At 40.6% G+C, this 26236-nt stretch overlaps 1 protein-coding gene across 6 annotated transcripts in view; it reads left to right on the plus strand.

The window, feature by feature from the left end:
- Nucleotides 1-26236, plus strand: part of HECW1 (HECT, C2 and WW domain containing E3 ubiquitin protein ligase 1) — a 281480-nt gene that overhangs the window by 169426 nt on the left and 85818 nt on the right. For 4 of the 6 annotated variants that reach the window (XR_007508055.1, XM_049816120.1, XM_049816119.1 and 1 more), the window contains 2 exons: nt 3532-3610; nt 19007-19176. Coding sequence is in view for 5 of the 6 variants with exons in the window: in XM_049816120.1 (XP_049672077.1) it covers nt 3532-3610; nt 19007-19176 (249 nt within the window). In the remaining variant the exon portion in view is untranslated. The remainder of the gene's footprint in view (nt 1-3531; nt 3611-19006; nt 19177-26236) is intronic. The other 2 variants (XM_049816121.1, XM_049816117.1) reach the window with 1 other exon arrangement.

Genomic DNA, 26236 nt, shown 5'->3' on the forward strand with positions numbered 1-26236 from the left:
TTTACTGGAGAATATTTTAAAGGAAGTACTGATATTTCTCTAAGTGCTTGAGCGCATGCACTCCCATCAGTGGCAACAACACCAGCTCTGATTACAAGCAAGGAAAGTGAAAGCAGGTTTGAATCTGGTTCAGGAAGCCTTCAGTTTTTTGAGAGATTTAGCTAGGCTTGAAATTGCAGCTCACGTCCCATCTCTTTGTGTTTAGATATGACAGAATTATGTAATAAAACTATATTCATCCTGGTTTGTATCAGCAGGACTTGTAAAATAATTAGGCTGGGCTGCACAATGTGCAAATATGACATTATAAACTAAAAATATTAAACTAATTCAGACTGAGTTCTCACTTCAAGGGCATAAAAAAGCACCAAAGTTATTGAGGGAAAATCACATTTGTTCCTTCCCATACCAAGGACTTCAAGTCCATAGGATGTCAAGTGACAAGACGAATGTTGTCTTCCTGTCAACTAACTATGTTTTAAGTGGCAGTTGAGAAGATAGAGGGGTTTTTACCTCCCGATGACTAGAATTCAAGGTTTACTTACAGTGACAAAACTCCCAATGTAATTATATTGTCTGGATCAGTCTGGATTTCTTTCATGATAAATAGCAAGCAGGAAGAGTACGACCCATGCATTTCTCCATCCCAGGCCTCAAGACACTATGAATCCCAGTTGGTGTGGTGGCTGGCGAGCATTGATGACTATGCGCCCTCCTTTGCTCTGCCCTGCATCAAGTGTTCTTAGCCTTGTCCTTACTACTGGGGACAGCTTGATACTGTATTAGAAAATGGTGAATCTGAACTGCAGCAAATAGCATTTTTTATTTCCAGAAGATCAGACTTAATGTCGGGAGACTTTTCTTCCTTCCTTCCCTGCTGTTCCTTCTGACTCCTTGAAATGCCAATATTAAAGTATAATCACTTTCCTAGCCTTCCTAATATCCTTCCCTGGCTATGTCCATGCATAATCGCACCTTCCTTTGAGAGAAGACATCTACCTCCTTTTGAGTCCCCTCTGGAATGTGCCCTGCCATGCTTGAGGACCCGTTTTGTGGGTGAGAAGGTGCAGCGTACATGTGGGGAGAGTGGCAGGCCAGTACCACCGGACCACTGGAGGACGAGGAGCACGGGTTTGGGATGGTAGAGCTATACAAGAGGCGTTTGGCTTGGTGTATGAAGTCTTTAATGGTGCATCCCAGGTCTCAGCCCAAACATAAGTGCCTCTCTCCCTCAGCCTTTCTGCCCTGCATTCCCTTTCTTAGCTGCCTGGCCAGGAAGAAAATCAGAAGAGCTTCAAAAAAGTGTTGTGGTGTGTTTCAGATTACTAAGGTTACGTGCTAGATACTATCAAAATGCCTAGCGTTTTGATGCAGTGCTGCATCTCAGTTACGCTGGGATAAACTGTAGAGAATATAATTCGCTTATGCAGCGGGGCTGGTTTTTATATCCCATGATTGTGTGACTGAGGGGTGAGCACTTGACAGGACGGTGTGAGGTACCCCTGCTTCACAGAATAGATGGATTCTTTAGGAGCAAATAAATTTTTTTTGTTGTTGTTTCACTTATGGGGCTGGATGTGTTACTACTCTCTTTGTGTATTGACAAGCTTTGCCAGTGCAGGTTTGGCCATGCTGGGGATGCATGGGGATACCAGAATTTGTGATGATACCGTAGTATAACTGCCTCAATACAATTTCACTAATATAGATACAGCCCCAAAAGGATCGTTTAATAGCAACATATTTTTAAGTTTTGAACAGGCTGGTATTTGCAGGACCCCATCAGATCCACCCCCAGTCTGTTCAAAGCATAGACTGTTAAACTATTCATACTGATTTCATGGCAGATCTAAAAACCCCAGAGAAATGTTTAAGGACTGGAAAAAAGCACGTTTTGCAAATGTGCACATATCTAGGTCAGTTGGCTCAGTTACTGTCCTGGATAAAATCATGAAAAGACCATAAGTAGTAAGCATTAAAGGATAATGTGTAATAAATGTCAGGCAGTGATGTAGTATGAAAAATACATCTTGACAAGGAAATGTCATTGTTTCTTGGTGGGATCACAACTTTGGCTGGTAAAGGTTACTGAGTTCTTGTCATAAAATTCTCATAGTCACATATACTGATTTAAATGTGTGTCTAACCAGAAATCAGTGGTGGCTTCAATAAATGTATTGAAACCTCTTTAGCTGAGAAGGCTGAAAGTGAGATTGCAACTAATTAGCTGTGATCCAGTAGGGAAGTTTCTACCGGAATTTGCTCATAGTCCCACTCTACTCCATACCCTTTTTCCCATTTAAATAGTCTATAAGAAACAAAATGATTATGACAAAAAGTCAAGTCCAACAGAGCCCATTATTTTTATAATGGTGTCTAAATTCAAACTGTATATTTATGATCTAGGCCTCATCTGTGTCTTGACCTGCCAGCTGTGCTTGTTGTTTAATCCCTGCTAGCTGGGCTGCAGTGCCCACTTGCCCAGGTTTTGCACTCTCTGGGTGCAAAGAGCAGCTTGTTTTCGAAGTTAAGCTTGAATACACAATATTTAATATACTGAACAGTGAGTCACAGCTGAGTGGGCCTTCAGTTACTGCTTCCTGGCAGAAATTGGAACTTCACTGCATAAATGCTCTTTTTTCTTTTTTGCCTGAAAGCTGAACGGCAGGAATGGTGAGGAGCTGCGGCTTCCCGGGAGCACAGTAGCACTTGCTTTGATTCCAGAGTCGGTGGGAGGTAGTAATAGTAGCACCACCTCCCTGTTGAACCTGGACCCTGACTCCCGATGGCATCTCCTCTGCTCTGTTCAGGGAAGCAGTGGTGAAAACTGTTGATGTTGGGCTCCTGCTGATGCCCCAGGCACTGGCTCAAAGGTGTTCTTGCTTCCCAGTTCTGATCATGGCCAGAAGGTAGCCTGGGTCCTAATTTGCACAACAGCAGCCCCCCAAGAAACCTGCTGAACCAAAGACTGACATTAAAACCTAGACTGTGGAGCACAAAGAGTCATCTATTGACTTTTACTTTTTCTAATTTTATTTTTTTTTCTCTAAATCATCCTCAATGCTTATCATAATTCACAGTTGTTTTTTGCACAGGGTATTAGTAAGCTCTCGGAAGTCTTTCTCACATGTATGCAATAAACTTCCTGGAACAAGATTTTCTCCACTAGTAATAAGATGTTATAAAGACAGAAGTTGGTTTTAGAGGTGAGAGCCACATCCCCATCTTTATGTGCTACTTTTGTCTCCTGTTTAATAAGCATTTCCTTTTTGGGTGAGGATCTGCTGTATTGAAATTACAGCAGTATTTTAGTATCATTCTGTTTTCTTAAGGAAAAGCCTCCAGGAGGGGATAACTTAAGCCACTAGTGGTTAAATTATTACCTGGATAAAAACATTGTTTTGATTAATGGTCAACTAATTGATTCTTATTTTTACAACTAAGATTCTGTAAAAAAGACAGTTATTAAGCAATTTGTCTGTTCAAGAGTTATTGGAGACTACTCTCTCTCACCATTATTTTTTTATCCAGCAGATTTTTAAAAGCATCACCAATGAAGATTCAATCCAGGGACAAGGAAGTCGGAGGCTGATAAGTTTTTCATTGTCAGGTAAGTCACTGCTGATGTGAAAGTTTTAAAGCCAGAGAGTGGAAAATTGAAGTTACTAAAACCTTTCATGTGCATGTATATGTATGTATATGTACGTATGTATATATTTATGCATGGGTTTTTGCCTGTTGCTCTAGAAGTGACATTGAGACAGAGAATTAATATCTGTGATTATTGCCACACTCTCTTCCTTCAATGAGAGTTATGTGCTCAAGTATCTTGTTCAAGTAGAGTTTTGGGGCCATGTTAGGTTTTCCTGTTTACTATTAAATGTGGTGCTATGTATGCAGATCAGGGAAAGCAAGATCAAAGGCATGCACTTTACTTACAGAGCAAAATGTGATTTGTGGTAGTCCTCTGCTTCTTGGAGAGCACGTTCCACAGTCTTGGTCTGGACCTGAGGCAGATCCATGGGCCGTGGTGCACAATCTTGTCTGTATTGCTCAACAGTGACTCTCAAACTTCTTGAGCCAGAAGACTGCTCTCACTCCTCTAAATTTTCTGAAGAATGTTCAGCCTCATTTCTTGGCATGTTACTGCAGGTTTTAAAGGCTTAATATGGTTCCATGAAGCAGCTATGGACCATTTGATCTGACTTTGGTAAAAACAATCTGTAAATCACTTCTGTAGAAAAAAATCAGTTTGTCAAAAGAGAGTAGTTGTGAGCAAGGTTCTCATCTTGGAGTTTTATGCTTGCTACTTGGTTTCCATGTTTTTTAGCTCCTGGAAGACAAAGATGCTGAACTTGACTCAGGAATTCTTTGAGGAAGTAGTACAAAGAAAAAAGTTACCCTAGTTCAAAGTTTTTACAAGTGTAGGCCTTTCTGTATAAAGTCCTACACTCGGACAAGCATTGCGTTACATGAGTGGTTTGGTCATATGATTGATTTCAAGCTTCCCTCTAAGGTGTGTTAGAGTCAACTAGGATTTCCATATCTTTTTAATATTAAGCATGCATGTCAGTGTTTTTCCGAATCGGGTAGCCAGTGTTGTTCTTGAGAGGTTATATGTGCTATACGGTAGGTTAGACTGATATTAGATGGGGCTATTCTAGCACATCACTTACTTTTGCTGGGTTGGACACTGAGCACCCACCCACTCACATTAATTTGATAAAACCACAGGTTTAGCTCAGCAGAAATAAAGAAGTACAGTTAATATTTTTTTATTTTCTTAAATAATCTTACATAGAAAATGTTGCCCAGAATTGGTAACATTTTTCATTCTCTCAGATTCTTTGGCCTAGTAGACCAAGAGATGTCAAAAGTAATAATTTCTGAGACTGTGAAATAATGGTGTCTCAGTGGGCCCTTTTATAAGCTGAACTATCTAATTTACAGCTTGATTCAAAGTATTCGAAGACCATACTTTGTAATACATTTGGGATATCTTATTCTAGTGGTTCACAAGCAATTCATTTACATTTATATCACATGTATATCAACAGCATCATCACAGCCAGGTATTTGAAAAGCTTTGAGCTCACAATTATTTTATAAAAAATTTTTGGTATCAAAATAGCTCAGTTTTGGTCTTTCTGAAATTAACAGATTAACACATCACAAGGATTTATTTATTACCATCTTACTTGGTCAACAACAATAAAAGATGTTATTTCAAAGTAAAACTATTGCTATTCCTATATCTGTTATGCTAGCTAATAAAATGCAAATCAAGCTAGGCCTTCCAGAGGCATCGGAAGGAACTGGGATTCTTTTCTCTTTGCACTAATATCACAGCAATAACTTCTGTATTGTCATGAGTCCTTTCAGTTCATATAGACTTTTCCTTTTCAATATCTATATTTTGGGATAATGTCACCTTCAATGTCACTACTTGTAGGGTTTAGGGATTAATCCGTGCGGGGCCCGGACGACGGAACACCAATGTGATGATTAAAGTCGCCCGTTTATTGAGCTTAGCTAATCATTTTTATACAATTCTCTAAGTTGTTGAGAGACTTTGATTGGCTACTACATGCAAGCACTTGGTGTCCACACGCACAAGCATAAGCGGTGATTGGTTACATCGGTACTGTCCACGCGCACAAGCATAAGCGGTGATTGGTTACATCGATACTGTCCACGCGCACAAACATAAGACATAATTGGTTGTGTTAATTAGAGCATACAAGACTTGTCTTAGTCCAATTGGTCAAGATAAGCCCCTGGATTGAGGTTGTTTGTGCCAAGTTCCCTTTATCGTGGAATGTGCACCTGTGTTTTCCTAATTGGGATCTTTCTTCTTCTATCTTCTTATTTATTCTGTTCAAGGCCTTCTAAAGGCGCCTGGAACAATCTTGTGACCATGAGCTATTTTCAGGTCCAATAACTAACTTCCATATAACTGAACCCTACATCTCCCCCTCTCTCTTTTTTTTTTTTTTTTTTTTTTTTTTTTTTTTTTTTTTTTGAATAGCATATTGCTGTCTTGTTCCGCAAACTTAGCCCAGCAATCAGTAGGTGTCAGTTTTATGTGGGTGTCCCTACAGAGGCAACTATGGTTTTGCTGCACACCAGCCTGATGCTCTTCGGAAAATCCCGGTATTTATACATTTTCAGAGGAATGGATTTTAGCACACGTGGCCAGCGTGTGCCAAAAGCCACCTCAATTAAAAACCTATGACGCATGCACTCGCTGGCCAGGCGCACTGCACAAGTCATAGTTATCTTATCAATTCGTTCATGGGCTTTGTGATGCGGCCGTAATGCACTGAGAATTTCAATCTGTTACGTTAGCTAAGATGACCTACGCATTAGTTTTTGGCTGAGGTGGAATTTGTATTGCCGCACCATCTATGATGCTTCAGGTGATGATGGTCGCATAAATCAAACGGAAGTCCATCAGGGGCTGGCACCTGTGAAAACATAAGCAGAATCTCGCCCCGAGGTTATTAATGAAAAAATGGACTCTCCCATCACCCTATTTCTAGATTGTTAACTGAGTCTATGACCTTACTTCTAATTTCAGTTTTAAATAACTGTTTAGCAAAAAATTTTTTTTTTTTTTTTTTTTAATGAATGACTACATATCAGGTATCGTAAAACTACTTCCACACTTGGCTTCTGTGAGTAATGTTTTGCCGAGGACTGATTAACATTAAACTATATATATATTTACTTATTCTCTACAGCACTTATTCTAAACAGCTTATCCTCTATACAATGTTATAGGTTAGTAGGTTAGTTGATTATGATTAGTTGAATGTCTGTTACAGTGGTTAAAAAAAAAATTTTTTTTTTTTTTTTTTGATGATTTACTCTCTTTTCTACCCACTCGCACTAAAATACATATCCAAAAACGATATCATACTCCATGTTTTTTACACGCATTCTTAATCTCCACATTGACTGCCGGTCTCCGTTGTGATTTGTCTAGTCGGTCTATCTAGGGCTTCAGGACCTGCTGACGTCTCCGCTGCCTCTTGCTCTTCTGAGTTGTCTGTGGCATCTGGTCGCTCAATCCACGGCTTGACCCATTTCGCCGGTATCCAATGGGGTTGTTCGTTACCTGTGGAAACACAAGCATACCCTCTTCCCCACGTAAATAATTTGCAAGGTCCTTGCCACTGCTGTAAAACCGGATCGAATACTGAAACTTGCGGCTGATTTTTATCAACATTTTTGTTCCCACACATATGCCTATTAATTGGGATCTGATCCTCAGTACCACGTGGCTGTAGCCAATTCAAAACATACAGTGCTTTGCTTATTAACTCTTGGGTAGTACAGTGCCGCATATCTTCCCCCGTTTTTAAAATGTTTAAACGATCCTTTAAGGTCCGATGTGCACGTTCAACAATAGCTTGACCAGTGGAATTGTGGGGTACGCCAAAATTATGAGCTACCCCCCACATCTGTAAAAATGTTTCTAATGACTGTGAGCGATATCCCGGGCCATTGTCTGTTTTAATTTCTGTTGGCACTCCCATGGCAGCAAATGCTGCCAAAAGGTGCTTAATTACGGCTTTAGCATTGGTTGATATATGAACAGTAGCCCACATAAGGTTCGAATATGTGTCAATAGATACATGAATAAATTTATATCTCCCAAAACTGGGATATTCCGTAACATCTGTTTGCCAAATTTGCAATGGTGATAATCCCCGGGGATTCACCCCTTGTGGTTGTAAGTTTTGAATATTCGCACAGTCTGGGCAAGCAGCAAGAACAGCTCTGGTTTGCTGCAATGGAAGATTAAATTGTTTACTCAGCGCTTTTGCCGACTGATGATAAAATTTATGGGATAGCAGAGCTTGTCCAAAGAAATCAGGTTTGGGTGTATTAAAATAGATGTTTGCATTGGCTACTACCAGCTGATCCGCGCGCGCATTACCTTCCACAATGAATCCCGGCAGCGTTGTATGGCTACGAACATGATCGATAAAAAATAAGTCTGTCCGCTCTGTTAGTAACATCCATAATTTCAAAAGTGTCATAAACAGCCGCTTATTGTTTACAGTTTTTAGTAGGGACCTATGCATACGTTTGACTATCCCCACGACATATTGAGAATCTGAAATAATGTTGACAGGTGTTTTATCCCATTTTTTAAAAACAGAGCATACGGCTAATAGCTCGAGCACTTGTACTGACCCCTCTGACAGAATGACTTCGGATTTCCAGGATCCATCCTGTAAATATACAAATCCTGCTTTACCTGTCTTGCTGCTAGCATCAGTAAAAACGGTAATGGCTTCCAGCGGCTTATTGCTGCAGATAGAGTGCGGTTCCATTGTTAACATTGTTTTAAATAATGGGTGGGGGGGGGGTAGTGATTATCTACTTCCCCCTTGAAGTCCAGCAGAGCTACTGCAAGGCAGTCATGTTTCATCATGGCATTACTCACAATATCAAGTGACATAGGTAAAATGATTTTGTCCATTTGCCTCCCTGAAATTTGTATCGCCCTTACCCCTGCTTTTTGAATGCACATCCCCAGAGCTTCAATTCTAGTGACTACCGTTTTTGACATGCTAGCAGGCAAGAATATCCATTCTAGTATTACCAATGGGTTTTGTTTTTGTTGCTCACCCCACTGATCCAAAATTCCCGCAACTTCCTTATCTGAGTTACATACATACAAATTTATGGGCAAATCAGGGATATATCTGCCAGACATAGATGATGTGATTTTCTGCTCAATTGCTGTCAAGGCTTGCTGCCCGGGCGCACTTAGATGTAGTACAGAAGTTAGGCTATTGCTGCCCCGCAATAAGTCCAACAGTGGTTGTAAGTCTGTATTGGTGATACCACAATAAGGCCGGATCCACTGCAGGTCTCCGACAAGTTTTTTGTACATCATGTACATTTCGTATGTCTTTGTGTAGCGATAGCTTTTGTGGATGTACAGAGGCTTCTGCAACCTCTCACAGACCCCAGGAAAGTTTGACCGGCTGCTGTTAGTCTGTGCCGGCACAGATCGAGGCTGCGTTGCTATGTGTTGAGGGCACGCACGTCTCAAATGCCCTGGTTGACCACACCGATGACACGCGGGGGGGGTCTTTGTATGGGCCGTAGTCTCCTTTTCCCTGTCGCACCATCAGTCGTAATGCTACCGCGAGTGCTACAGCGTGAGCTTCAGCATGTATTTTAGCTTTCTCTTGTTCTTGTATTATAGTAGCCAAATCCTCGTTTGCATTATTTGAATCAGGGTATATGCTAGGTATAATTTGTTCATGTTGAACGGTGGTATCTGGGGGCTGTTTTCTCATAGGCGGATTTTTACTCACTCCCTGATTCTGTAGAGTTTCCTTTAATCGTACCGTTAGGGAGGCTTGGGAACTGTCAGATGGCTGATTAATATCGGCAGTCCCAGGGAGTGGAGCAGAAGTCAAGAGCACAGGAGCAGGCGGACAAGCTCCAAAAAGTCTCTCTCGCTGCATTATGTTTTTCTCCCCGCTTTTCCCTTTCGCTTGCGGTTGGAGAGAGAGAGCAGCAAAAGCAGACACAGACGTTTTACGATCTGCTTTCATTTCTTACAGAGTTGTCTTAATCAATTTCCATAAAGTTGCAAGATCTTTAACTTCTTTAGACCCGTCACTAATTTCATCCCATAGGGAGGTTCCGATAGCTTTCTGGGTACTAAGCTCAAAAGCTGTACCCACACTAATTGAAAGGTTTCTGTCCTTTTTAATATTTTTCTCTGTTTTTTGAACCAGCCTCATAAATATCTTTCCGGCTGTCTTTTCCCTCGCAGATGCTGCGAAACCCTTGCCGCCCTTTTTATCAACGTAAGCTTACGATTTTACCTGCTTTTCCCAAGCAGTGTCCTGCCTCTCTCGAGCAGTGCCGGTGCTGTCTTTCAAGCCACCGTGGTCCGCGGCAATTCCCCCGCCTTTTCAGTAGCGTTGCCTCTTGTTCCTTTTCGGATCACGTCGGAGGTCGCCAAATGTAGGGTTTAGGGATTAATCCGTGTGGGGCCCGGACGACGGAACACCAATGTGATGATTAAAGTCGCCCGTTTATTGAGCTTAGCTAATCATTTTTATACAATTCTCTAAGTTGTTGAGAGACTTTGATTGGCTACTACATGCAAGCACTTGGTGTCCACACGCACAAGCATAAGCGGTGATTGGTTACATCGTACTGTCCACGCGCACAAGCATAAGCGGTGATTGGTTACATCGATACTGTCCACGCGCACAAACATAAGACATAATTGGTTGTGTTAATTAGAGCATACAAGACTTGTCTTAGTCCAATTGGTCAAGATAAGCCCCTGGATTGAGGTTGTTTGTGCCAAGTTCCCTTTATCGTGGAATGTGCACCTGTGTTTTCCTAATTGGGATCTTTCTTCTTCTATCTTCTTATTTATTCTGTTCAAGGCCTTCTAAAGGCGCCTGGAACAATCTTGTGACCATGAGCTATTTTCAGGTCCAATAACTAACTTCCATATAACTGAACCCTACAATTACTTAAAAATTAGGTTTCCAAATTATGGTTGATTTAATTGCAATTAAAAACCAAAAAAAGTGTGAGAACATTAGTCTGACTGGGGACCATTGCATTAGGTGCTGCAGTAACAGAAAAGCCCTTGTGCCCTAAGCAGTTTATCATCTAAAGAATGCAAGAAGAGGTATACCTTCTACCATATCAATTTTTAAAAAGAAAAAAAATATTAAAATGGGGGAGAAAAATCTTGAAGTAGGCCAAATGCCAAGAAATGCTGAAAGACATCAGTCCATTTCAGCTGACTTGTATTGCTTGCTCTACTGCCTAGACACTCCAGCGAGAGCCTGTGTTAAAATGAACTGTGCAGAAACAGTTTCTTTCTAGAATTTGGTGACAAAGTGCTTTATTCTTTCTGTAGTTTTATTGAGTATTTGCTTGGACAAAATCCAAGTGGTTTCACTGGAAGTTTTGCTTGAAGAAAGATTTCTGAATCTGAAATCTGAATAAAAGTGTCAAACAAAGAAAAAAGTATAAACTGATGCTTCAAAGCAAAAGGAGATTGCTAACTTCTTGAGAATAGAAATAGCTGAGAGTTTTCATTACGTCAAGTAGGAGGTTTGTTTTCTTTGTGTTTGCTTCTTTGGAGACTGGAAGTTGGTCCTGTTGAAGGTTAGTTCAGATTAATAGGTTTATTAGCAACACTTATTTCAAAGAAGATAATTTCCCGTGATTAAGCTTTTTAATCATTCATATGATGACGGTATTATTATAGCTTTCATTATTTAAAATACTGAGAGAAATACTGTAAAAATAATTTAGCTAGATTAAATACAGTTATTAAGGAAAGCTATGTAGTCACTTTGCATTTACGTTCCAACATGGACTTTTCTGCTGTTACCAGTGAATGTCACTCTTCTGATAAGGCGGCTGAAAGTGTCATATGAAGTACAGAAAGAAGAAATGTGCTAAGCTTCCCAAGATGTACCAGCCATTTAACTGAAGGTTCACAGTTTAGCAGCAGTATAACTCATTAGCTGAAAGCCCTTGAAACCATTCTGTTGGCGGGTATATTTAGGAAGTGTTATCATGAGGTTTGCATGATATGCCTCCTAGCTATATGTTGCATCAAATAACTTTTTTCAAGCTTTAGTATTTCACATATCTCATGTGCTTGCACGCTCTTTATTTATAAGTGTTCTTGTGGAACAAATGGTGTGAAATGCTTGATCAGAATGCAGATGTATAATACACTTTATCTTCCAACCATTTTTTGAAATCCTAGTGACTGACTTTATAACAGGAGTTCTATCCACTAAATTTTGTTTATTTAATACTGCTATAAATCTGCCTCTTCTTCTGCCCTCCCCAGCTCAAGCTAACTTGCCCGGATGTATTCTTTATAAACCTGAGTTATTAATCACTTGACCTTTTCTTACCCGTCAGAGCTTGTGCAAAGGTGACGTGACTTTCTACCACCTCCAGTACACCTGTGCCTACCAAGTACTGCAGCGCTCTAGAGTAACAGTTTTAAAGGTGTCAAAAGGCTTGAATTCAACTACTTTATTATCCTATATAACACAGGCCACTGTGCTTCATGGTGTGGAGCTTTGTGTGAGTTTGGCTCAGACTTATCTTACAGACAGGTGTGTAGTCTGGATCTGAGGATACCAAAAGATGGTACTTTGCTCCAGTAGTTAATCACTTGCAGTGGTAAAAACTCCCCCTTCCTTCCCCCCCTTCATGTTACCTCTTAAGATTTTTTCTGGGTTTTCCTTGATGAAGACAATTAAAAAGGCAGTCTGTCTTTCAGCCATTTTGCAATAATTAATTTCTCTATTCCTTTTCATTTATTAATAGACCTGTTTTCTTCCTGATACATCTGCTGCCCATTTCTTGCACAAAGGAGAATCCCTTTCATTTTCCCTTGTAGCATTTCCAGCTAGAAAAATCACTTTCTCCTCTTTTCCACTGTCTTTACTATTTTGCCTGGGAGCCTCACATGACAGAAATGTTTTGGCTTATCTGTTTCACTTAGTCTTTTTTTTTTCAAAAAATCTCAGATCTTTAAACACCTTCTTGTGCAACTACCCAAGCCAATTCTTTCTTTCTTGCATTCTTTTTTTAAAGGAAAATGGAGTTTTGTCTACAGAGCTGTAGGATTCTGAGAGCAGAAAGAACCACTTTAGTTACCTGATTTAACCTCTTGCATATCACCAGTTGCACAACCTCATTCACAAGCTGATCAAGCCAGTAATCTATTGTACATTATGTAGTATCTTTCTCAGTTCCCCTGCATTATTTTGGTGTGTTGGATTTTAAAACTTCCTATCACCGCATATTACTGTTTGATTTCTAAAATCCCTTGATATTTGTTTCATGAAATCTAATACCAGATGCAATACTTCTGTGAATCTGTGCTCACTTTCCTTACAATAAGTTTTAGTATCATATACTGCTGCATGAATCAAAGTGGCATTTCCAAATGAATGCAATATTGCTGTGCTCTTGCTGTTGAAAGGTTATTACACTGCTAGTAGCTAAAATAATTTATATTCCTTTAAAAGCACATAGCTGAGAGGCAGTACTTACGTGCCTCCTGTTGAATCTTCAGCAAGCAGAGTTTTGTTGTTCCTTCCTTTGAAGCCACCACTATGTCTTAGGTAGCTCAGCTCAGTATGTGAACTGCTGCCGCCTAAGATAGGTCCTGCTTGTTCTGATCAAGCTCTGCAAAGTGCAGTCTACAAAAGAAGCACTGACATATTAGCACCCTGGCAATTACCTTACCTCATTGGTACTCAACCCAGGTACCAGTCCTGTTCAAGAACGTTTCTTCCGTGTCAGAACCTGAGCTGACGGCTGTTTGGAATTTACAAAGGCAAACTGAAGGGAAATGCTGGAGCTGTCCATTGACATCCTAATTAGCAACTCTCTTGTTGTGATGGATCATGAAGATGGTTTATTGTGCCTTGATACATGAACTATCAGGATCTCAGTAAGATGACAGTATTTTTACTTTCTGCCATTAATGAGCGGATCATAGAGATAATATATTCCATTTTGGTATTCATCAAGCTAAATCACAGTCTGAATTGACTGTGGTCTGTCCAGTGACCCTTTGGTCTTTCCAATGTCCCGGTAACTTTGCAGTACTTCGGTAGTTATGCTTTTAGGTATGTTCTGGGCAAGTTTGGCCTAACTCAAGATGTCTTCATCTTCTCGGAGGGTCAGGTGGCTCATGAGGAATACGTATCATTTCCTGGCTCTGAGAACATGGGGCTAGTATGCTAAATAAGAAAAATGTGAATTTAGTGAGTTGGCCACAGCATTTCTGGGACTTACTGATCTCTCCCACAAGTGTCAGTATAGCTAGCTGCAAGACATCTATTGTCATCAGTTGGATGGTGCTTGGAAACACAAAAGGCATTCAGTACCTGTTGTCCTCTGTTGGAAGGAATTTGCCAACTGTATTAGAATATCAGTATCAGTTTCTCAAAACCAATAGCTCTGCTACTCATTAGTCTTTGTCCCTTCTGCTGGTTTGTAGACTATGTCTACTTCAGTGAAGTAAAATATTCACCATCAAGAGACTAGGTGGACCCAGTCTTCTTGAGACATATTTATAAACTGCACAGAATAGCCTTGTGTATTATTTCTAGGAAATTTCTTCTACTGCTGTTGGCAAAACCTTCTCATCCCGTGAGGAGAACAGCTTCTAACTTCTTCAAGTTACTACTGACAGATTGATGACCAGACTAAATGTAATTAATTTAGAAAACAGACTGCTTCAGACTCTGGTTCTTGCTCTGATTCTCCATCCTTTTCTGGCATGCTCCTACATAGAGCATGGGTCTGGACCAGTACCTCACTATGTCTGCGGGGAACTGAAATACCATCTTTAAGATAGTTTTGCTGATCATTACCGTCAGAGAATCTCTTTGCTGAGCATGACAAATTGTGACTCACACACCTAAATCATACTTCTCCCCTGACCAGTTGTGTTCAAGCTCTGTCTGTTGGAATTGATATCCCCACCTGGTTCCATGTTTTGCCAATAAGTACACGCTAGTTTCCAGATTGCCACAAAAATAGAGTCTCCATCACTATCCAGTCATCAGTGCTGCAAAGTTTGTGATGCCGCATGGAAGATGGATTTGCAGAATGATCCTTTACAAGGCAGACAGGGAAGTCTATGGCTCACCTTAGGGACAGAGGCTACATGCATGCAAGTGACCTAGAGCAAAGCTTCCTTAGGTCTCATTGACATCCAGAGATCAGCATGTATGTAAGGGAAGCCCTGAAGTTGGAACAAATTCATAATTCACTTGGGGGAATGTAGCAGGTTGACCCTGGCTGAACGCCAGGTGCCCACCAAAGCTGTTCTATCACTCCCCCCTGCTCAGCTGGGCAGGGGAGAGAAAATGTAACAAAGGGCTCGTGGGTCAAGATAAGGACAGGAGAGATCACTCACCAATCACCATGATGTGCGAAACAGACTTGACTTGGGGAAAATTAACTCAATTTATTACCAATCAACCAGAGTAGGGTAATGAGAAATAAAACCAAATCTCAAAACACCTTCCCTCCACCCCTCCCTTATTCCCGGGCACAACTTCACTCCCAGATTCTCTACCAACCCCACCAGTGGCGCAGGGGGATGAGTAATGGGGTTTACGGTCAGTTCATCACATGTTATTTCTGCCGCTTCATCCTCCTCAGGTGCAGGACTCATCACACTCTTCCACTGCTCCAGTGTGGGGTCTCTCCCATGGGAGACAGTCCTCCACACACTTCTCCAGTGTGGGTCCTTCCCACGGGCTGCAGTTCTTCATGAACTGCTCCAGCATGGGTCCCTTCCACGGCATGCAGTCCTTCAGGAGCACGCTGCTCCAGCGTGGGTCCCCCATGGGGGTCACAAGTCCTGCCAGAAAACCTGCTCCGTGGGCTCCTCTCTCCACAGATCCGCAGGTCCTGCCAGGAGCCTGCTCCAGCGCAGGGTTCCCATGGGGTCACAGCCTCCTTCGGGAACCCACCTGCTCCGGCGTGGGGTCCTCCACAGGCTGCAGGTGGATATCTGCTCCACCGTGGAGCTCCATCGGCTGCAGGAGGACAGCCTGCCTCACCAGGGTCTTCACCAGGGGCTGCCGGGGAGTCTCTGCTCCGTTGCCTGGAGCATCTCGTCCCCCTCCTTCTTCACTGACCTTGGTGTCTGCAGGGCTGTTTCTCTTACATGCTCTCACTCTCTCTCTGGCTGCCGTTTCTGTCTGTCCCACAACTTTTTTTCCTTCTTAAAAATGTTATCACAGAGGCGTTACCACTACCACTGATTGGCTTGGCCTTGGCCGGCGGTGGGTCTGTCTTGGAGCCGGCTGGTGTTGGCTCTGTTGGACACATGGGGAAGCTTCCAGCAGCTTCTCAAAGAAGCCACCCCTGTAACCATCCCCCCTGCTACCAAAACCTTGCCACACAAAGCCAATACAGGGAAACAGCAGGCAGCAGTTAGCATAAGCCATTTTTCTGCGATGAAGTGAGCCTAGCTGGATTAGGATGCATGCACTTACAATTACTGAAAGTCTGCAGCAGTGAGTCTGTGGTAGCTCTGTCTCCACCTAGATTCCTTCCTTCCATCCTCTTTCATGAGAGATGGCCTGACATTATTAAACTCTTAGATGTATATAACCTCTTTCATGCTAAAGTTTATTTATGAGTAAATGGGAAACTGACATATGGTATATTAATAATTTCTTTTAAGAGACTGGATGAAAATACACCTTTGCAGAGCATACATGAGTTAACTTGGTAGCATTTCCTCATATGCCTCCAAGAAATACACTGTAAAGCAACAGTTTACAGCAAGGCACATTCAAGCCTTCTGGAATTAATTGGTTTCACCAAAGATTTGAATTCTGTTAACCTCAAACCATCACTTAAATATTTAGTATCTTCAGAACCTTTTTCTGAGGACAATACAGATAAGAGGGAAATATTTTCCTTTGGGGAAGCAGAATAACTGGGATTCTTCTGTTGGGATGTTACACAGCAGGGGTAAGAGAGCACCTGAGCCTTTGGTTACAAGTTAGAGCATCTATAGGTTCCATTTCAAATTAAATGGACTTCTGGATATCTGCAGATTACCACGTAGCTTTATTCAGAGCATTTGCATTTTTGATGCTCTGTTTTTCACAGTGCTGAGAATCTGTGGTGAGATATGTAAGTATAACTGGGATATTTGTCCTTGAGAAGGCTACTTCTACTATCCCTGTGCATGCTTTGGACCTTAAAAATTCAAGTTTCTAACTGACATTTTTACAAAATTTGTTGTATTATGCAACGTAAGCAAGAAAGTGACACAAAACTTCCTGTTCTGGGCTTAGCTAAATTATTTTTCCTCACCCAAATACAAAAAGTAGACTACTAACTAAGATTAGGAGTACCTTCACCTTCATGGCTATGCTTAATTCCCATAACTGGAAAGATGCTGGTAGATCATTGTAATATGTATGTTCTTTATGATACATAATATATAAATATACATAATTGAGTGCTAGTTATTTTCTGTCTATCAATAGACCATTTATTTGCACAGTGGTACCCACAGACAGTGCAGTCTCTCTTTGAAGGAAAAAAAAATTAGAAACTTATACAGCAATAAATATTTCAGTGTCAGAATCTTTTGAGGAAACATCAGAGAGGAAGAAAATAAGATCCCAGAGGTCTTTCTCTCTTCTCGTATGTTAGCAGCTTGACACTATTACACTGCTGGGCCTTGTCATTCATAGTGCTTTTGCAATCTTGGTTTCTATTCCTGGAATGTATTTCAAACAGTACAGCTTCCAAAGGAAAAGAGTTTGCCATGCAGGATTTTAGCAGGGCGGATAGATGAGATACATGCTGGTTACATAGAGATTGTACACTCAGAAAAAAAAATTCAGTGTTATCAGTTTGAACCAGGTAATTTTCTTTGTGTAATAGTGTTGCTAGGACCATGGCAGTACATACTGTCAGCAAAGTACTTTCAAATAGGTTATTAGTAGTGATATCCTCTATTTTTTGTTAATTGTTAGAGAATATTGCAAGAATGAGATTCTTAAAATACAGTCTGTTTCAGGACCATCTGTCCAACAGCTTTTGAATATCTGCAACATGAATTGTGTGCTGAAATAGATGACTAAAACCAATCAGAACAAAAACGGTTCTTTTTCACTTGCACATTTTATTGTGTTCGCTATTACCATATGTTAAGGAAGCAAAATACAACTGGGTGAATCTTATCCCTCTTCTTGATCGAGCTGTTTTCTGGAAAAAATGCTGATGTTGGTGTAGAATGTGTATGATTTTCATATTCATCCAAAATATTTGCCTCGAGGGTTTTACATGGTCTCCTGCAACCTGCCAGAATAATTGAGTTTTTAATCAGAAGGGAATTAAAAGACTGTGAAAATTAATGTTTTCAAAACCTGCCTAAAAGAAAAAATATGTGTTTAAATTGCATGTTTAGGTATACATTTAAGCAGTTTTGGAAACTATCTTGAGTAATACTTTGTATCTCTTCAATACAGCAAGAGAAAATAGGCAGAATGCAGTTCAGTGCTTACAGCTCTATGTGAAATAAAGCTTTAAACAGAGGAGGAGAAATAAATTAGCTACTGAACTCACTAATAGGATTAAATGCTTATATTTTCCAAACAAAGCTTAGAAATGCACCTGGAAAAAGAGAAGGTGAGAGGCTTTAGTTTGTAGGTGTTGAGCCAAAATTAATGAAATACTGGTAGGTTGGTTTGCATTTCATTGGCTTCACAGGGACAAATCGTAATGGACTTTGTGTCCTTCGTAAGAACGTTATGAGTAAATTTTGAAAAAAGTGCCTGGGGAATTTTTGTCTGCATGACTCATATTACACTCCCTGGGAGTCCTGCAGCTAGAAACCCCTGCTTAAAATTTGGACATTATATACAAGAGTTTTCCCAAGTTACTACAGGTAATGTTAACCTGTGCAGGGAAGTAAACATTTTAAAGCAGAAAAAATGTAAAATCACTTCTCATGTAGAAAAAAGTGGTCTAAAAGCCAAGATTCATGGAAAGATAAAATTGATACCTAAGAGAAATGACATAGGTTGGGTGCCAAATGCCATGTCTATGTGATTAAATGAATAGATCTCTTTTTCAGACTAGTCCTGCCACTGGAATCAGGCCGAGCCAGTGCTTAGCTCCTTAGAGAAATCAGCAGATCACTTAAATTAAGTTGCATAAATATTGATTTAGAAGCCAGATCACTCTGCACAATCAGGTTGTAAAATTTGCAATTTCAGTATATAATCATTTGTAAATCCTAAATCACAAGTTAGTTATGGTTTGGCTTTACATTACCTCACAAAAACCATAGTGAGTTTTTTCATACTCCTGCCATATTATTTGAATTCCTTACCAGTTTCCCTTATGCTTTTCCTAACATCCCAGAGAGCTACCTGGAGTGTGAAAAATAATCAGGTTATTTACCTTCTTTCAGATTTCCAGGCTTTTGGTCTGAAGAAAGGAATGTTCTTCAATCCAGATCCTTATCTGAAGATTTCCATCCAGCCTGGAAAACATAGCATCTTCCCAGCGCTTCCTCATCATGGACAGGAGAAGAGATCTAAGATCATGTGTAATACTGTTAACCCAATCTGGCAAGGAGAGGTAAGCAGTTTGAGTGATGAGCTGAGACTTTTCTTAAAACATGGAAATGACTCTAGCGGTATGCCTCTGGTTTTTTTTATTCCTTTCTTTGCTAAATAGTTGTTGACCTAACTGTGCTTGATGTATTTCAAGACTTATTGTCTTAATGCAAAAGGCTTAATTAGCCACGAAGATGAATGATACTAAAAGTTTCAGTATGGGTTGTACTTTGTGGATGTAATTTATGAAGTTGTTAATTATTGAAGGCAGGCAAAAAACAGAATTGAAAAATAAACTTGGATAGCGTGAAAGGCTGCTGCTAGATTGTCACAGTGTTCTTATACAGAGAGGAGACATTACATAAAGTAGAACAAGTATAGCATACAAATAAAAAGAATCCATGTGATTGAAAAGCATCAGTGGCAATATAAATGAAAGGCAACTTTGGCACATTTGCCCATCACCTTGAAGAAATACTCTCTAGTCTGCTGCTTCTTGTTGGAAGGGCTTAGTAGGTATTAATGAGATCTGAGAGTTCAATTGCTGCCTGCTGTTTTTAAATTACGTGCAAAATAGCAACAGGCAACAAAGAATAAGGAATCTCTTTGGAATTAAAGGAGCCTGACATTATGGGTGTGATTTGCTGGTGTTCTCTGACAGACCAATATCTCCACTGCAGGAAAGAGTAAAAGTAGATAAATAGACTGAACAGATTTATTCAAATTAAAATGTAAATTGTAAAGTAGTTTAGGGATAATTAGGTCAAACTGTATAGACATGGAAGTGTGAGTGGGGGGAAAAAAGACTGCAGAAAAGTCACTGAATACTCCTACCTGAAGGAGGATGTTCAAGAAACTAGGTACCACATCAGGTTGTGTGACAGGTGAGCCTGTGTGGGGGAGCTTATATGGCCGGGGCAGGGGGGGACAACCTTGAAACTAGTTGAGAAAAACACCTTCTAAAAGGACTTCATTAAGAGGAAGGCCCTGTCGTAAGGCATCCACCAAGCTGTAATTTCTCTTTGGCTCCAAGCATCAGATGTATCTGGCTGAGGGGTCCCAGGTCAAGCTGAGGAGCTCGAACGGACATGGAGGATCAGGGAGGTTGGCAGAGATCTTTCAGTAAAGTGCATAAGACACAGGCCTAGAGGCAGGCAGGCATGAAGGGGAAGCTTGCTGTATGTGTGTCACACTCAGTACGTGTGATGCTGGGAGCTGGCAGCAAGTGTGGATGCCAGGAGTTGACACTTACAGGAAGACACAGGGTATGAATGTGGTCCCACCGTTCTGTATCAGCCAGAGTTAACTGCTGAGGTGGCACGCAGGCTGTCCTTATCCAAAGAGGGCTGTGGCAGCTGTGCTGATGGAGACTGAAAATAGACCTTTTAGAAGTACTCAGTACTGGTCAGAAGTCTTCTGACAACCCCTAGCCAATGTAATTCGTTCTCACTTCAAGGTCCTTTTGCACTGCTAGAGGATAAAATAACCAAAGAGTAAGAATGTGGCCCTGATAAAATGTCAAGAGTGTCTTCTCCTCAGGCCACGCAGGATGGCTGAATTTGTGGGCTGACATTTCTTTTTCAGTGGAGTTTAGCAGCGAGAAAAAGAGAAACAATGAAGTGGCCTAATTATGGACATCAGAAAGCAAAAGAGCACCGCTGGCTTCTAGCTTCTCTGTTCAGCCCCTTGGTTTTCTTGGTTGTGTGCAAGCACGCTGCTTCTCCCTTTCTGTTGTTAGCCTGTTAGTGGCTAAGGAGTCTAAAACAGCCAAGCTGTCATTCAACATGTTCTCCTTCTGCGTTCTCTTCAGCTGATATTGGGATGTTTAACTGCACGTATTTGTGTTGCAGTCTATGCACATCAGCTAGTCTTTGTTTTGCTACTGAATACCCACATTGGTTTCTATTGCACAGAAGACCCCAGGCCTGATTTTTTTCAGCATTGTCCCTTTATGGGAGAATGAAGACTGCAAACTATTGCTGAATCGTGGTGGTAGCCATTCTTCTGTCCACCCTTTTTAATGATGGATGTGAATATATGAAATGAAAAATACCAAGGAATCATAACCATTTCATCAAATGGAACAGTCACTAGTTGTTTTCCCCAAAAAATATTTTAGGCATTATATTATTTCAGAATAGTGATTCTTTCCTAAGGTTCTCTGTCACTACATGTAAGCAGAAGCCAGATGTTCTTTTTTTCTTCTATTTTTTTTCAGTTGAATGACACACCTGATTTGTTTTGGCTGCTAAACTTGAAAAAATCTGGAATAGGGAAATAAAACTATAGAAATAGCTGCAGACTGGGATCTTTATATATGTTCTTGATTACCCTTGAGCAAATTCAGAAGTGAAAGAGTTGACTCAGTTTTGTAGGGCCTTAACACCAAAATAAAGTCCTACAGACTGAGAGATGACTCATTTACTTACATTAATTCGTTCTCCTATTGCCCCTCATACACTTACCAGGTCGTTCTATTTGCATAGTAACCACCTGCATTATAAGAACTCTCTGGGAGCACCATGATACCTCAGGCAGTTTTTCATGTGTCTCATGTAATATTGATGATCATTTCACAGGCTGTTCAAATACCATTCAGCACAAGTTATCCTGACTTAAAGCTATTCTTCCATTGCTCTGTTTTGCAATATGTTGTACAAGAGGGCATAAAGAAATGGAAATTTCTTACTAATTGAGAAGTAGCAAGTGACATTTTGATACTTGCAGCAGGGCTCTGTGTGGTGTGAAATAGCCCTCACACTAAGGATTGTTCACTTCAGAGAGGTTAAAACACAGGTGGTATCTTCTGCTAGGACAGGGGTGTCATTTTGTGATGTTTCTATATGTTTTCACATGCTCACAGAAGCATAAGATCAGATTCTGCTAAGCCAAAGTGCTGAATATTGCCATATGTAATGGTGACAAGAGATGAATACTTTGGGGGAGATCCACGCTACCTACTGACAGTGCCTAGGCCTCTATGGGGTCAACGAGGAGAAGTAGGCAGCTGCAGAAAATAAAAATAATAGCAAGTGTCTTCAGACAGGGAACTTGTTGCTGAATCAGGGTTAATGGTCCTTCTTGTTTTCTTACTCCTGGCTCTGCTTTCAAACTGGGGCGTTCTTCAGCAACATCTGTACTGTTAAATGAAATAAGTGAGTTCCTGGAAACCACATGCCACTGGACAGCTTGATTCTAAACCCTAGGTTAAGCAGACATTGTGCTGGCAGTCCACACAGTTGCAAGAGCGTAGTGGGTGAGTTGTCCTATCATGCTGTTTTGAGGTAAAATGCAAAGGAAATCTCAGAAGGAAGTGTCCACTTCCCAAATCTCCCGTACGTCTAGTAGAATTGAGAAGGGTAAATGTTGATCGTATCTCTACTAATATTGATATTAGAAAAATAGTGACACTATTCTTGTACTATTTCATATTGAGACAATGTGTCTGCTGTCACATTCTTTGGAAAAAGCTCCTTTAAGAAGATTTAATCTGTCAGCAACCAGGAAAGTGTTAGATAGTTCAGACAAGCAATAGAGACCATTGGGGATCATAAGCAACAAAGCAAAGTGGCTTAAAAAGTAGTTCACATACCTCCAGCTGGGTAGGAAATTCTCTTGATGGTTTTGCAGATGAAGTACTTCAGGCCTCTGGACTTTCTCTTAGACATATTTATGGTATTTCTTTCTTAACTGTGGCAGTTTGAGCTCACCGCTTCTTCAGTTTTTGTTCATTTACTGGTGAGTGGATAGAGACCCTCAAGGAATGGCCAGTGAGATGGCTATAAAAAGTGGCTGTTGCAACCATCCAGCATATTTAAAGTAGTAGAAAATGTCATCTGTTAAATGATGCATTGAATTTCAACTCTGATAATTCTAGCTCTGGAAGAGTAGATTGCCTTAAAGTGGGAGGCAAGTACTAGGATAAAAATGATCTCAACTCCCTGCAGCTTCCCTGTTTGTTTCTTTGCCTCAGCCTGTACAGATACTGTTAAATTATAGCTGAGGCACAATATAGTGTTTTGGGTGGCTGCTTTATCACTCTGAACATAGCTGCATTTCACTGGTGGATTAATTGATGTGTATAAGCAGAGGTATTAAATACAAGAGCGCTTAACAAATAGTAGTTAATGTGTCAGATCTGATAAACAGAATTACAGTATTTTCACGTGTGTAGCTTTTACTCTCTGCACCTCAGATAACCCACAACCTTTCAAAAGTACTGCACTTGAATGAGTTCTCACGTAACCTATCTCTTCAGATTACTAACACAAAATCATAAGAAGGAAACAGGGGCTCAAATGCCAGAGGGAGGTGGTTTGGGGAGAGAGGGCTTCTGTAGTGCAGGCTGTCATCAGTGATAGAAACATCAGGTTTGGATGCTGCCTGCAAGAATGCCAAGATGACATGAATGCAACTGACTGACTGCTGGTTTGTAACTGCTTTTTTTTATGATGCAGATTTATAACTTGAGCACTGATTCTGTGATCATGAATGCTGGTGCATGATGGACCACCCAGCAGTACTGGGACTGAAAGACGCTTTGTCAAAGTAGCCAGTTTGTGCCATGTGGGGTTTATGTTAGTGCTCTATTTCTCCTGAGGCTTTATGTTGGTTGGTATGATGGGTGCTACCTGATATAGCACAAACCTGGAGTGATGCAAGGAAGGGATACTTGATCAAAGGTGAATCTTTCCAGAACGAAGTTAAACCATTAAAGATGCTTTAATATATTTGAATTAACAGTATGAATTTAAACTAAAGTAGGTTATATTTGATCTAATATTCAGAGCACTAGATGCCGACAGTACTACTATGGCCTCACAGAATCGTTGCATGATTTCACCAGAAGTCCAAAATGAAAAAAGCAATAGGAACATCACACTGACTGATCTACTTATTTATTGTTTAACTTAGATAACCCTTTTTTTTCCCCCTACTACTGGCAAATACAAAAGAATCTGCTGCATAAACTTGGAGGCCTTTACACCTAAGCGTAAATCCAGTATAGGTGCAGCAAAATCCAGATCCCGAATTCAGTATGAGTTTTGCCAAAGATGTCATTGGGACTGAGTGAAGCCTTGTGGGTGGTAGCTTCACTGTACAGCATTTCTGCACACATGGCCAGGTAAAGTATAAAATATAGTTTGACTACACAGAAAAGCTGTGATTTTACAGCTACAATTTTCTGAATATCTGGTCATGATTACAGTGTGAAAGCCTGAGACAGCTTCACTATCTTCAGGAATGGGTGTGAAAAAACTGTCTAGATTTTTTTTTTTTTAATACGTTGTTCTTCTAGAAATGCATTTTAATTGCAAGTTCTGCATCTAGACTATCAGTCTTGCTGATCTTGTATATTAGCGCTCATGAGAGTCCTCACAGAGTTTCAGTCTATGCTGTTGTCCTGATTTTGGCTGGGATAGAGTTAATATTCTTCCTAGTAGCTGCTATAGTGTTATTTTGGATTTAGTATGATAATAATGTTGATAACACACTGATATTTTCAGTTGTTGCTAAGTAGCATTTAGACTAAGTTAAGGATTTTTCAGCTTCTCATGCCCAGCCAGCAAGAAGGCTGGAGGGGCACAAGAAGTTGGGAGGGGACACGGCCAGGACAGCTGACCCAAAATGGCCAAAGGAATATTCCATACCATATGACGTCATGCCCAGTATATAAACTGGGGAGATTTGGCCAGGGGGTTTGGATCGCTGCTTGGGAACTAACTGGGCATCATTTGGCAAGTGGTGAGCAGTTGCATTGTGCATCACTTGTTTTGTATATTCCAATTCTTTTTTATTATTATAATTTTCTTACTTTCTGTCCTACTAAACTGCCTTTATCTCAGCCCACGAGTTTTACTTTTTTTCTGATTCTCTCCCCCATCCCACTGGGCGGGGGGGGGGGGGGGAGGGGGAAGTGAGTGAGCGGCTCTGTGGTGCTTAGTTCCTGGCTGGGGTTAAACCACGACAGTTGTGCTAATAAATCTGTAGACAATGTGTGAGAGATGAAGAAAAACTCCAGCTCTTTAAGCAGTGTTTGCACTTGATTTATCCAGAAGTTCTTTTAAATTTCTAATGTCTTAGGGCTGAAATTTGCCATTAATAAAGTAAAAGACATCTTGCAAAACTATCTAAGCCATCAGAGAGAATTCATGATAAGCCTATTAACTAGTAACTCTGAATGTTGTGGAATACATGAAATAGACAAGAAGGACTTTTTTTATTCCTTGTTTCCTATACAGAGCGGTAGTGAATCTGAGGAAGAAATCTAGGAAGCCAATTTGCTGCAGGCCCTACCCCAGTTTGAAGGAGTTCAGTGGAAAGGATTGAATCAGACTTTAGAACAGCAACACCTATTTATGTCCACGCCTTTTACTGTAGGAAAAAAAAACATTGTGTCATGCCAGAATAAGGTACCACATTGGATCTGGCACCCTGCAGTCACTGCTGAATTCTAGGACCCTCTCAGAGTACGTGTAGGCATGTCCCAGTCTTTGGCAGCAGTGGAGCTCTGTGCTTGGCACTACTGACTCTGCAATATTCTGTATTACCATTGAGGAGTACTGTAGTAAGTTTAAGAAACTGGAATTCCCTATGAGCTTATCCCATTGTTCACGTGAGTAGTGTTGTATGGGACACGTAGATGATATGTAGAGGAGGTATTTGAATGGGGAGCAGAGTAATACAGATGGAGAGTGGCGAGTGCATTAAGAGTGTAATTATTCCACTGAAGTATTTGAAACTAAAAAACCCACTAACAAAATATTCAGCTGAAAGACTAAATCTGTCTTCATCCATCAAATATAATCTACAGCCTTTTAAGATTTACGTCTGCTTGTATTGTCCCTGTGGCATGATGGATATTGCAAATAAATTTTCTTTTTAATTCTATTGCTTATTCAATTCCAGTTCAAGAGCCTAATTCTTCCTGTCACCAATGTATTAATTTATCTACCTTTCACCAGTTATTATACTGACTGTTTTTGAAGAACTTGACTTGCACTTAACTTGTCTAATTGGTGCTAATGGACATACTCCATTTCAACAGCTTCTTTGATAGTGTTATTGAGAGCTGATCACTG

The sequence above is a fragment of the Accipiter gentilis genome, chromosome 14 (genome assembly GCF_929443795.1).
Source record: "Accipiter gentilis chromosome 14, bAccGen1.1, whole genome shotgun sequence".
Lineage (NCBI taxonomy): Eukaryota > Metazoa > Chordata > Aves > Accipitriformes > Accipitridae > Astur > Astur gentilis.